The 13532-nt window shown below is 36.8% G+C and overlaps 1 protein-coding gene across 3 annotated transcripts in view; it reads left to right on the top strand.

Moving 5' to 3' along the window:
* MUSK (muscle associated receptor tyrosine kinase) overlaps positions 1-13532 on the top strand; it is a 113868-nt gene that overhangs the window by 51642 nt on the left and 48694 nt on the right. For all 3 annotated transcript variants that reach the window (XM_063082210.1, XM_063082209.1, XM_063082208.1), the window contains one exon: positions 5058-5182. In XM_063082210.1, coding sequence (XP_062938280.1) covers positions 5058-5182 — 125 coding nt within the window. The remainder of the gene's footprint in view (positions 1-5057; positions 5183-13532) is intronic.

Raw genomic sequence — 13532 nt, 5'->3', positions numbered from 1 at the left:
ACACAGACATATATTTAGTAGAATCTATTTAGAGGAAAGTGGCTGGAAATCAAATGTTTGGGAGAATCCGTATTGCAGAACAAGAGTATTCTGTCAAAAAAAGTAACTTGCATCCAGATTAAGCCTCAAACTTTGTGCTTTTCTAACCTAAACACTGATATTTGAGTGATAAAATTCACAAATTCTCATATAATACAGTTTGACTCTAGAGATTAATCTCAGGCCAGTATTATTTAAAACAGTACCTCCTTATCTTAGTATCTTCAATAAATTATTTGAAATGTTTTTCTGTTTATAAATACCAAGTTGCTTACAGCTAAATTCAGGTAAAAGCATTTCACCTGATCCTATGTGATCTTTTTTTTTTTTAAGCTAGGTGTTTAGTTTGTTTGTTTGTTTCCTCTCCACCCCGCCCCCACCTCCAATTTATTCCTATCAGTCATTGCTGGTTTAAATCATGTAACCTAAGAAAGATCTTTAAGGGAAGGTAGAAAATAATAAAGAAAAGATCAAGAGAAAATAAAATCCATGCAAGCACATTGTGCTCTTTGAAATAATTACTTAGAAATAGAAATTGTTGAGACAAGTGTTCCTGTGGCACTGCTCTCCTATCGAGAAAAGAGAGGTACTTCATCTCCAGCCAAACTGCTTGTTAATTTGGGTCCCCTGTCCCCTGAGCTTTCCATTACATCATCCATTACGCCAGTGCAATTTCAGAGTGAATAATGGATTTATCTCCTTATACGTATTATCCCTTAAAATGACAATCAACAATGAAACTGATTATGTATCTGAAAGTGCTTTGAAAGATGGAGAGAGAGACAGAGAAAGAGAGAGAGAAAGAGAATATAATACAGAATATAATATGATTATGTTAGGAAGGACTTTGGAATTGCTGGCTGCCTAAGCCCAATTTTAGGATTCTCAACCTGCAGTCAGCACTGGAATCCTGCTCAAGAGAAATTAAAGCCCAAAACTCATGAATAAATCCCATGAGAGAAAAACCCAGGAATAAATATATTGCCTGTGTCTATTTTCATGTTGCCTATGAACAATAACTTGCCTGTCTACAGGAAAGTAAGTGGGAAGGAGTTCACAGTGCATTGGAAAATAATGGATAAAACTATATACAGAAAGAGGAGTTGGATAATATTATTTTCTTTAAAAATCTATACCAAAACAGTTATAAATATTTTCCAAATTACAAGGTAATTTCATGCCCCTTCTGTTAAGCAGCTTAATTGTTTACAACACTTTTATATTTTCTTTCATGCAAATAAAATGCAAAATAGGGGTATTTGATAAAAAACGTATCTCATTATTTTTTAAATTGATGACCTAGAATGTATTTTCCATTTATGGCTACCACTGAAATAATGGGATTTACTGTTGAGCTGCATCCAAGTTTATTATTGTAGGTGTATTATTATCCATGGAAGTTAGTCTGGCATTTATTTTTAATTGCAACTGACTTTATTGTTTTAGATGCTTTATTAATGTGTTGGAATTTCTTTTGCCACCGCTTCACTTTTTATATTTGGAACTGGTAACAAGTACAGATGGGTAAAAATATATCAGCTTTATGGCTAATAAAGATAAATTGAAAAATAAAGCTTTCTACTCTAAGAGTTAGACTAACATAATGTCTGTTTCCTAATCCTCCTCACCTTCTACCCTCTGTTTCACGTTTCACTCCCAGCTGAAAGATGAAGCCCTGACCTGGTGAACTTACCTAATGCACATCAACCCCATTATCCTTTCTTTCTTCAGGATAGCTGGGAGATTGAAAGCCCAGAGAGGGCTGAGATACACATAACACATGCAAGTCCCTTACCCCACTCTCACCAGAGAAATCACTCTTTGTTTCATTCATTCATTCATTCACCAAATATTTATTGAGTGCTTACCATGTACCATGCAGAGTTCTGGAGATAGAGATGATTGATTGATAGCTAGATGGATGGGTGATAGATAAGTCAGCCTGTGTTAATGAACCTTGCCCTTGTGATGCTTACATTCCAGGGAGAGACAGATGAAAAACAAATAAATCAGCAGTTACAAGATAGTGGTAAGTGTTACGAAGACACACAAACAAGGGTGAGGGGATGAAGACAAGAGAAAGCATTATAATAAGGAAAAATTTGTGTAGAAAATCAAGACATCTACACCCTCCTTCTCAAAGGAAGCTACCTTTCAGTATTTAATAAAGGGGGTTGAGCTTCCATTTTATCTTTTGGAGAGAATATGAGGTGCAGGAGAGACCAGCTTCCCTTTAATCCCTGGCCTCTTTTTTCTTTTAACCCACTGCACTTAATAAAACCCATGGTCAGCCAAGAGAATATATGCCCCCTTCTAGGAGGAGACCAGCAGTTTATGAGCACAGTCTCACATTCATGAAGCTACCTGCAATGCAAGTAGTATTCCTTTATGTACCCTGTTGTGCCCCACTGGAGCCCCCAGAAGGTTCTGATACAGGCCCGAGTGGTATATTAATTAAGTTAACTTCAAAGTAACGTTGAACTCTAGAATGATAATTGACTCTGTTTTATTTACTATCTCACATTATGCTTAGCTTTGTTGTGCAATATGGATCATCAAAGGTTTTGCAATGGGCCCAAATGATTTTCCAAATAAAGTTATGCCAGCCAAAGTAAAAATAAAAGCTGTAAATTAGAATGAAATAAACCCTCCCTGATTACTAAATTTCCAGGGAGAATTTAAAGTCCCTAAATTAAAATTCTTGCTTTTATAAATTAAAACAGAAAAAAATAATCTAGATTTGATTCTTGTCCAATTTTTTATTCTGCTCATCTTCAGCCAGAAAACTTTCACTCAAGTTCAAGGGTCCAGTCAATGTTATTAGAACACTCTTCCAGCACTGATGAGATTGAAATGATCCAACTCAAATCTCTCAAGGATCCTGCTTGCTTCAGATTCTCAGAAGACTCATAAAATGATCACTGCAGTAGCCTCACACAAAACATTTAGGACACACAAGCATAGCCCCAACCCCTACAAGAGTCATTTCAGCCAAATGATGAACATGGACTCAAATATGTTGTGCAGTCTAGGTCTTCATTATTGTTACCAGACAACATTAGAAAGAACGGTACTGAGTGCACCCTTGCTGGGATGCCAGTTTGTGTTAGTCGTCGAGTCTACTGTAAACTTAGACTAAGTTGGGAGAATAAGAATACAAACAGAGCTTCACATTGCATTTGACTGATATGGCTCTCAAGTCTCTCTCTTAATCTGTAATAGATTTTTCCTTTTTATTCCTGATGCTACTTATTTGTTGAGGAAACTAAATAATTTGCCTCGTTAAATTTCCTATATTCTGGATTTGATCGAATTGCATCTCTATGGTGCTTAACATGTTCCTCCACATCTATTTTTAGTAAATTGGCAGTTAGACTCCAGAACTTACCTAAAATCAGGCTCAATCTTGGTTTGGGGGAGCAGGTTCAACCGCATTTTAAACATTTGATACCATTTTTTGTTGTTGTTGTTTTAACCATTTGATTCCTTGAAGGCAATACCTTTCTTGCTTTTCCTTTTCTTCCTGGCTTTTGGGCCCAACATTTATTTATGTATCTAAAATGTTCTAGATTCCATCTCTTACAGTCCTCAATATCAAAAGATAGAAAATCAGATTAATTCAAAAAAATTCTGAGAAAAGCATCCAGTTGTTAAACAAACCATATCTTCCTTTATCTCCTTGAATTATGTGATCCTTTTTAAGAGGTTTTCAACAATCAAAACAACCTCTAACACAGCTCTGGACTTGATCTATTATTGTCTTCATATCTCCTGTCTAGTATATACTATCTCCCCATGCTTTACTTTAGAATTCAGACTCCACAAATTTCAATTATATAGAAGAACTAAACTTCAAAGCACTGTGTTAATTGGGACTTCATACTCTACTATTGTGGTCTGTGCTTAAGTCCTAGATAACAAAAGACAGGAACATAAAATATTTACAGTATAATAGGCAATCAAAAATAGTTCATAAAAATCTTAAAGAAAACTAGATTTGAAGTCAAAAGATCGTACATAGTCCAGGTTCCTTGCTTATCGCTCTTATTATCTTAGGAAAGCAACATAAACTAACTTGGATTTGGTTTCCATATCTATAAAATGAAAGCAGGAATCTAGTCGATTTCTGAAATGTCTTCCAAGTTTCATAATTCTGTGATTATAGTTATCTTTCCATTTCTTATGCATTCTGAGCCTCAATCCCACTCTTTAGTTAAAGGTAGAATGTCTTTTCGCATCAAAAAATTTAATCAGTGGGGACTCGGTCTCAGAAAGGAATATAAACTACTCATTTTCCTGTGTACACTTTACCTAAAATATTCTTTTCCTTTTTTTGCCCAATATATCATCTCAGTCTCTGAAAAGTCTGACAGATTGTCTGTCCTCCCAATATTATACTGTTAAGGGTATAAACATTGATTAGTTATTTCATTAGTTCAATAACATACTATTCTGTGCTTTCTCTGGTCAGAAACTCTTCTAGGTACTGAATACAGTGGTGAACAAAACAGGCAAGGTGTTTGGTTTCAGACAATCTAATAGGGCAGGGAAATAATAGACAAGTAAAAAAAAATAGATAAGATAGCTTCAGATATTGGTAAGATCTGTAAAGACAATAAAATAGGATGACAGAAAAGTGGATGGGTGGAGGGTTACACTTTATGTTGGGTGATTGAGGTGCCTTTCAAAGGCAATGTCACTCAAACAGAGACTTGAATGATCCAAGGATCCTGCCACATGAAGATCTGTGGGATGAGTGTTCTAGACAGAGAAATAGCAAGGGCAAGCTCCTGAGTTGGGAACAAGTGCAGTGTGTGCGGGAGTGGTGAGAAATGCAAGATCATGGCATAAAGAGGGCTTGGATGCTGGGGCATGGCATTTGATACTATCCTCAGACAAAGGGAGACACTGAAGGATTGCACACAGGGAAACATGGTCTGATTTGCAGTTTTTAAAGACCCCTCCACCTTGGCTACTTCTTGTAGGAGAGTCACTCACCACTTCTGTCTTCCTAACAGTTTTTGCCAGAATCCTGCGGGCTCCTGAATCCCATAATGTCACCTTTGGCTCCTTTGTGACCCTGCGCTGTACAGCAACAGGCATCCCTGTCCCCACCATCACCTGGATTGAAAACGGAAATGCTGTGAGTGTCATATGTATGGGTACTCATCTGGGGAAGACCCATTGCTGATGAATTTCAGGATAGATCATATATTTGTTGAGTTACCCTGATCTCCATCATTGGTTCTACCTGTACCGTTTTTTGAAGCTTTTCAATATCTTTGTCCTAGAAACCACTGCCAAAGAAATTGAACTAGAGGAGTTTGCTTCTTTCCTTGTATCATGGGGAATAGTAGAAAATCAAATCCTTTCTTTGTGCCTTTGTGTAAAAGGAGACTAGTAACAATTCCTTCCCACACAAGTAAAATAATTTTCGTAAAACTAATCAGTGAAAGATTAGTTCACTGCTGGAGCCTGCTTTGATGAAAAGTAATTCAGAATTAGAATCCACGTCTGTCAGTTCAATTTTGTTCATTTTTAATAGTGGTAATAATATCTAATGTATATCGATTATTTTGAGCCAGGCCCTAAGCACTTTACATATAAACATGTATTTATCCACTCTACAAAGATGTACTGAGCATCTGGGCATGAAGCACTATTCTAGGTCCTGTGGATACAGGAACAAACAAAACAGGTAAAGTCCCTTGCCCTTAAAGAGCTTCCAGTCTCAGGGGGAAAGGCAGACAATAAAATCAAACAATAGGAAAATATATATTTTATGTGGATCGTGTCAAATGATATGGAGAAAAATAAAGCAGGAAAAGGAGACAGAAAGTTTGACATTAGGAGAAAGATTCTATTTTCAACAGAGTGGTCAGAAAGCCTCATTAAGACAAAGACATTTGAACAAAGTTCTAGAGGATATGAAGGAGGAAGCTATGTAGATAACTGGGGGAAGATAACTGGACAGAGTCTTGGAGATAAGGGTGTACATGGTATGTCAGAGAAATAGCAAGGAAGCCATTGTGAGTAAGCAAAGAGCAAAGAGGTAAGGGGTGTGTCTAGGCACTGTGGATCATACAGGCTTGTACAGGTCATTAAAACAACTTTGGCTTTTATCTGAATAAGATGGGATGCCACGGCAGGTCTGTTTCTATTGTCTGTTTTCCTGCTGAAGCTTGTTCATTGTGTTTTGTTTCCTTGCGTGCCTAGTTATCTTTGATTACCTGTTATTCATTGCATTGAAAAAAATTGTCAGGAACTAATTTGAGGTCTAGATGTAGATACTTTCATCCAGAGAGAATGTCTGCTTGTTTCTACCAGGGACCAGGGGCTACTAATAATGTTGGACCACCTTAAAACAAGCTCGAGGTTTGAGGCTCCTTGGACATCCCAGATAATTATAAAACGGGCTGTATTCTTTATGTGGGCTATTTCACTGTAGTTCACATTAATATCTCCCTGATACCTAGTTCTTCAAGATCTTAATTAATGGTATCTCATTAGATTCCACACCTTTATGGGTTTTAATTTGTCTCCTCACACCTTAAGGCCAACCAAAGGCAATTTCAAATTTTCTGGGATTGGAAAATTCTCTCAGGGGAAATAAAATCTTCTAAATTAAATCTATCCAAAATATTTTTTTCAGAATTTTAATTTTTTTCAGTGTGAGCATTGTTCTGAATAACCTAGCTTATAGGTATCTGAAACAGAAACCTACCATGGATTATTATTATCATATTTAATAGATTTTAACCACTTATCTATTTATATTTGGTTTGTACCCACCTACTAGTTTCTGATACTCTTTAAAAGGTTAAGAAAATTTATTTTTATTCTTAATTTAATAATTTTTCCATATAAGTATATTTTAGAGGCAGTAAAACACCTTGCCATCAATTGTATCAACTTTTTGATCAACATGTAGTTTTCTACTTTAAATTGCAACATTTCTCTTATGTTGGGCCATTCTTTCATTCCTTGAATACATTTCTTTTTTATTGAATTGTGTCATTTCAATTTGCTGTAATTTTTATTCAGGAATATTGCATCTATTTTCAAAAATGGGAATAGTTGCCTATCATGATCAGGTTTTGTTAACAGTATTTTGCTAGCCTTATAGAATTGATTGGCGAGTTTACACACTCTCCTTTGGTACAGAGCTTGAGGTGAGAAAGTTAAGATGCAAATCTCTCTTAAACTCAGAGACATTTCCTCTACTATACCTTTAATTATTGTTTCTTTATTCTTTACATTCTCTCTACTTAGACACCTGTTAAATGGGTTTCTCTCCAAACTTGTGAATATTTTTGTGGAAGGACAGAGGAAGCCTTACTTAATCTGTCAATTTTTTTCTCACACTTTAATGGTCATCATAATCATCAGCTACAGGAACCTACAACAGAAAACCTCATTCACTATCTCCAGCTCACAGGCAGATGCCTCAACCCAGTGCCGTATGCATACATAATAGCTCCCAAAGTTCTTCAATTACTTTACTGACTTTCTCAAAGTCTGCTCCTACTTATACCCCTGCTATGTGAAGTCTGGAATTTTCCCTGACTCTGTTGGGAAAATTTATCCATTCTCCTTTCAGTAAATGTCTTTTTTTGAGTGTTAGGTCTTAGGTACTTAGTTGATATTAATATTTCTACCAATCCAATCACACCTCTTTTTATTTTGTAGAAATTGCTGAAAATGTCTGGTTCTTTGGTTATGACACCCTTCCATCTTTCTATGAATTTATTTTTCCTAATTTTAGATTTTATTTATCTCTTGGGAATTCAAGTAGAAAAAGAAGAGTTAAACATGTGAGCTAAGGTTACTATTATAATTCAGGTGTTTGAACAAGCATGACTTGCATGTAATACAACCTTATTTAGTGTTTTCTCTGCCCTTTTAAATTAATTCAGCAGGGTGATTTTTTTTTTGCCACCATCAGAACCTTCCTCAAGCAAGCTCTGTGATTTTTTTCTACTTACTATAAGTTGATTTTAAATCTTTAGCTTCATCTCAATTTAGTCATTTTAACTGTCTAGTCCTAAGTAATAACCAAAGCATCCAATTGCATTTCCAGGAGAGACTTTTCCCTTCCCCCCTCTTAGAACTATTGCAGCCATGCTACCTGCCTTCCCCCCAAAAAACCACATGTGTTGCTAAAAAAACTCATGCTCACTCATTCTTCCCCCACTTCCTGACTGCTATGACTCTTACAGGATTGGGGTGGGAGGAAGGGAGTAGCAATAGTTGGAGCAGAGCTTTCTAATTGAACTGACACTTTCATAGGTTGGCTATACACCCTTCATGCTTTTCACTCTTTCCCTCATGGACATAATCATGATTCTTCAGAGGTCAGGGAACACTCAAGATGACAACATGGACTTTCCTCAGACTGGCCATCTCCACTTAGCTCCCAATTTGTTAGTTGATGAGAAGCCTTTCTGTGGGGGTCCAATCAATTCCTCAAAAGGTCCTCCTGGGAGGATTGAAAATGATTCCAAATCAGGTGTTCTGTAAAATCTTTATGTTTACAAACTGGGAACCCAAACCATTGAACAGAACTGCCTTCTCTTTGTGACTTCCATTGGAGCTGCTAGGGAAGCCTGACTCTGCCCTTTAGACTTCATAGAAGGGAATTAGATACTGTCCACAGTGTCTTTAAATTACAGGTGGGTTGTGGTCCCCAAGAGCACTTTCATGTTTGATGACTCATTAGAAGAACTCACAGAACTCAGAAAAGCTGTTATGTACTTACGATTATAATTTATTACAGGGAAAGGATACAGATTAAAATTATAAAAGGGGAATTGGTTTGCTTCTCCTGGGGAAGTTGCATGAATAGTATTTAATTCTCCCCGCAATGATGTGTGGCAACAGGTACAAAGTATGGCTGTCAACCAGGGAAGCTTACCCTAACCTTGGTGTCTAGAGATTTTACTAGAGGTCAGTCATAGACATGAAGTGCTCACATGACTGATCTTAGCAAATCTCCAGCCCCTCCATGGTACAGCATGGCCTAGGGTCCCATAACTCACATTATTGACAAAAACTATCTGGCATGACCCAAGGTCTCAGGTATACAAAGATACTCTTATCAGACAGGGATCAGTGGTTATCTCTCAGGAGCCAGTCAAAGGCTGGACCTTTCTTTGGAATGTGCAGGGTTTGAGCACCTCAAGCCCACTGAATTAACTCTTTAGCCCTTTATTGAACGGTTGGGGACATATATCGACTCCCCAGGTGATCTTGTGGAGGATATTCTTTCATGCCTTAAGGAGATGGCGTGTATGTTCAAACCAGTCCTCTGGGTAGGGTAAAAATGGCTCTCAACATGACCAAACAACCCAAACCTTGTTAAGTTGACTAAGGGCTGCTGAGCTATTCTTATTTTTCATATCCTCCAGGATAGTCTCTCTGTAACTTCTTGATAACTTGACTGTAGTGAACATATATAGTCATTTTATAATATATTAACAATAGCATTTTAAAGCCAAAGGGGTATTCCAAATTATGTTTAATGCAAGCATCATGAGAAGAATATGGGAGACTTTTTTGTTTCAGGCAGGCAAAACCTTATGGTATAATTCAAATTATTTTAAGCATTAGTTCTACTCAATCTGAGGCACATTCCTTCATGAACTTAAACTATTGCATATCCTCACAACTTTCTCTTCTCCAGGATTATGTTCGTCTTCTAAGGCGAACATAACAGAATACCACTGGGTGGCTTAACCAACAGAAATGTACTTTCTCACAGTTCTAAAGACTGGAAGTTCAAGATCAAGGTGCTGGAAGGGTTGGTTTTCGGTGAAACCTCTCCTCCTGGCTTGCAGATGGCTTCACATGGCCACCTCACTGTGTCCTCACATGGCCTCACATACCATTTTTAAATGAAGTTAGACAAGCTAATGTTTCTGAAAAACAGAAGGGAAGAGGGTTCAGAAGGCTGGCAGTGAAGTTGCCCAGACGTGTTCCCTTATTCAAGGGCATCTCAACATGGATGAACCTTGAGGACATTATGCTAAATGAAATAAGCCAGACACAAAAAGACAAACACTGCTTGGTATCACTTGTATGTGGAATCTAACACAGTAGAACTCATAGAAGCACAGAGTAGAATGCTGGTGACCAACGGAGGTGAAGGGTGGGGGAAATGGGGAGAGGTTGGCCGAAGGGTACAAAGTTTCATTTATGCAAGATGAATACATACAGGAGATCTAATGTACAGCATGGTGACTATAGTTAAAAATACTGTGATGTATACTTGAAATTTGGTAGGAGGGTAGATTATAAGTGTTCGCACCACACACACACACACACACACACACACACACACAAAGGCAACTATGTGAGGTGATGGATAGGTTAACTAGATTTATTGTGGTGATAATTCCACCATGTATATGTATATCAAAACATCAAGTTGTACGTCTTAAATGCACAATTTCTATTTTTCAGTTGTACCCCCAAAAAGCTAAGATAAATAAATAAATAATTAATTTAAATTTTTTTTTAAAAAGGAGTCTCAAAAAGCTAGTGCTCTGTTCTCTATTTGTAGCCTGTCCCACCCTTGCCCTGCAAAGTGGCATGTCCTAAGAAGACTGATTGGCTGTCACCCTGAAAGATGAGAACTGGGACCCAAGACATGGGAAAGGGAAGAAGGGCAGAGGAGAGAAGGATATAAAAAACAGAGTGTGTCAGTGTATGAAATTCTGGTGCATGTTGTAAAGTAGGAAAAATAAGCAAATTCTATGGCTACCCCAGTAACAAAGAATGTCTTGTTGCAATAGCACCCTCCAAGGCTTACAATTTACTTATTGTTGTTTTCACTATTGTTTTTGCTGAAGGTTTTTTTCTTTTTCTGATACTTGAATAAAACCATTTTTCTCATTATTTATTAAAATTGGCTCATCTTATCTTTCCTGCATCCCTTCAAAATATAGTAAATAAACAAATGAACACCTCTTTATCAGCTTATATAACTTGAGGCATGGTAGAATGAGAAGTTATGAGGACTTGGAAGACTTAAGTCATAAATGCCCCTCTTCAGCTAAGGTGACTTTGGGGAGTGCATTTCCCACTCAGACACTGATTTTCTCATGTCTCTAATGACACAGATGTGAGGCAGCTGTCAAAGATGATCTCTAATACTACATCAGGGCTGATGTTCTCTAATTTTGTTAAGTTACAATAAAGTAACTTGTAGTCCCTGTTTTTCTTTACCTCTCTAATTAAATTTCAAGTGTCATTTAAAATTTGAATCCTATTTGGCAATATGTTTTGTGGCTCTTCTGTGGAAGACGTAGCTGTCTTAAGCCTCACAAGGTAGTATAAAGATATCCTAGAAAATTGCAGGGCTGACGATATAACTTATGGAAAGACATATGCTTTTTAAAAATTCATTGTTCTCAAATGGCTCATATGAGTTTAGAACTGGGAGATACATGATTATTCTCTGTTGGAGTTCAAGAATAATAATAAATAATAATATATTTTAATATAAAAATTATATTAAATAATAATAGTGAATAGAATAGTTTAAGTTAGTTTGGGTCTTAATTGAGAACCCAACTTAATCATTCAAGATGTGACTCAACAAAATGTAAAAGGAAAAATAGATTCATCACCACAGATTCTAAAACAGGAATCAAACCAATAGTGACTTTCCTCCAGGAAGAAAGCAAAAGGACATCCGCAGTTCTTCTGGTCAAGAGTGTGTGCTGCTCTTCGAGCCAAGTTTCATTCTTGGCAATGCTACCCAAGTCCAAAAACGACATCGAGATGACTTTGCCCGTACTGACGCAAGGCACAGGAAATAGAGGCAGTTTCAGGCATTTCATGCTATTAAAGTAGCAAACCAGAAAGTCCATTGAGGAGAACACTCAGGAGCCCAGCTCCAATATCATTTTTGGTGGACTGAATGAAGACATTGCAGAGTTGGGAGCTATTTGGCTCAGAATAAAAGAGAGTTTGAACTAACTTCTTAACGCATTACTAAGTATGATAACAAGTCCCCCCCAAATGTACCCGTTTCTCCTTTGCTCACCACTCTGTGAACATGCCAGTAACTAAAACCCTGAACACTTACAGCTAAAGAGCAGGAGAAAGTCAAGCAACATGCCCCAAAGTGATTAAGAAATATTTTCCTTTCTTCCTATGGAAATGTCATTTATTTTTCAAGGAAATTTATAGTCACAGATGAACTTCAGAGTAAGTGGTAATATTCCTTTTGTTTTACAATATCGGAAATAGTTTGGTGTAGACAGAGCACAGCTTCCTTTTTTAAAAGAAAGTTTCTTGTATTTTTATAACCGGACTTTTAAAGTTATACCAATACTATTTCTGTTATTTTGGCATTCAACTACAAGATGAAGAAAAATTGCATCTCTCTTGATTTGTCCTATAAATACAATTCCTAAAATATTTTAAAAGTCAAATCAGTTTAGTTTATTGAAGAATTTTGTAAAACAAATAGCCAAATTGTCTATATTTTATGCATATTTTGAAGAGGCAATATTTTTAGTTAAAAGGACATGAGCTTTGGAGTCATTTGCTGTGTGAACTAAAATAATTAGAAATGACAAGTCTTATGTGGAATGATTTAGCAACCAACTTGAAAGAGGTCAACATTGATAGATATTTTAATCAGAAACAATATGGAAATATCTCTCAGTCCATTATCCCTTTTTCTATGATGCATAGAAAGACATTATCCCAACTCCATGAGCAGGGACCCTGCTGGGCCGCACCTCCACAGTTCCACAAGCTATTCCCAGCCAGCTGGAACTCTTAGCAAGACAGACCCATTGAGGCCAATATACCTGTCGAAGGTCTTCCTATGCTAAGGTCAAATCATGAAGTTACCAGGTTATCTATAGCTGGAGGGAGATTATCTCAGGACAGCATTATTAATGTATTAATGATACATAAAAAATACTTTAGAGGCCCATACTGCTTTACCACCTTCAAAGAGTTTTTATACACATTATCTCAAGTGTGAATTATTATTCCTATTTGCTAGAGTTTTCTATCCTACTGCCTCTTTTTAAAAATTTTTATTTTATTATTATTTTTACTGTATATATTTAAGGTGCACAACATGATGTTTTAATATACATACACATAGTGAAATGTTACTACAGTCTGCAAATCAACATATCCATCTCCTCGCATAGTAACTCAGAAGGACAGAACACGACACCCAGGGCAGAGAGCTGTTTGTCCATCTCCTTCAGATCAATATGCTTGTGTGACTTGGAGAAAATAACATATGTACTGTAAATACCAGATATAATCACCTCAATTAAGAACTCTCTTTTGCTTTAGGCATACCTTGGTAAAAGCTCACAGTAATAATCTGGACTCATCCCTTGGATCTTTTAAACCTGAGGGGCAAAAAGACCACAGTGGAGGGCAGAGGGGTGTTTTTATATTTAGATCATCAAACATACTAAACTATGGGTCAGGATGATCCATGAAAGAAGAAAAAC

This window comes from Cynocephalus volans, chromosome 17 (assembly GCF_027409185.1).
Source record: "Cynocephalus volans isolate mCynVol1 chromosome 17, mCynVol1.pri, whole genome shotgun sequence".
In the NCBI taxonomy this organism is placed as follows: domain Eukaryota; kingdom Metazoa; phylum Chordata; class Mammalia; order Dermoptera; family Cynocephalidae; genus Cynocephalus; species Cynocephalus volans.
Note: the sequence above shows the minus strand (reverse complement) of the source record. Positions and strands in the feature narration are given on the sequence as shown.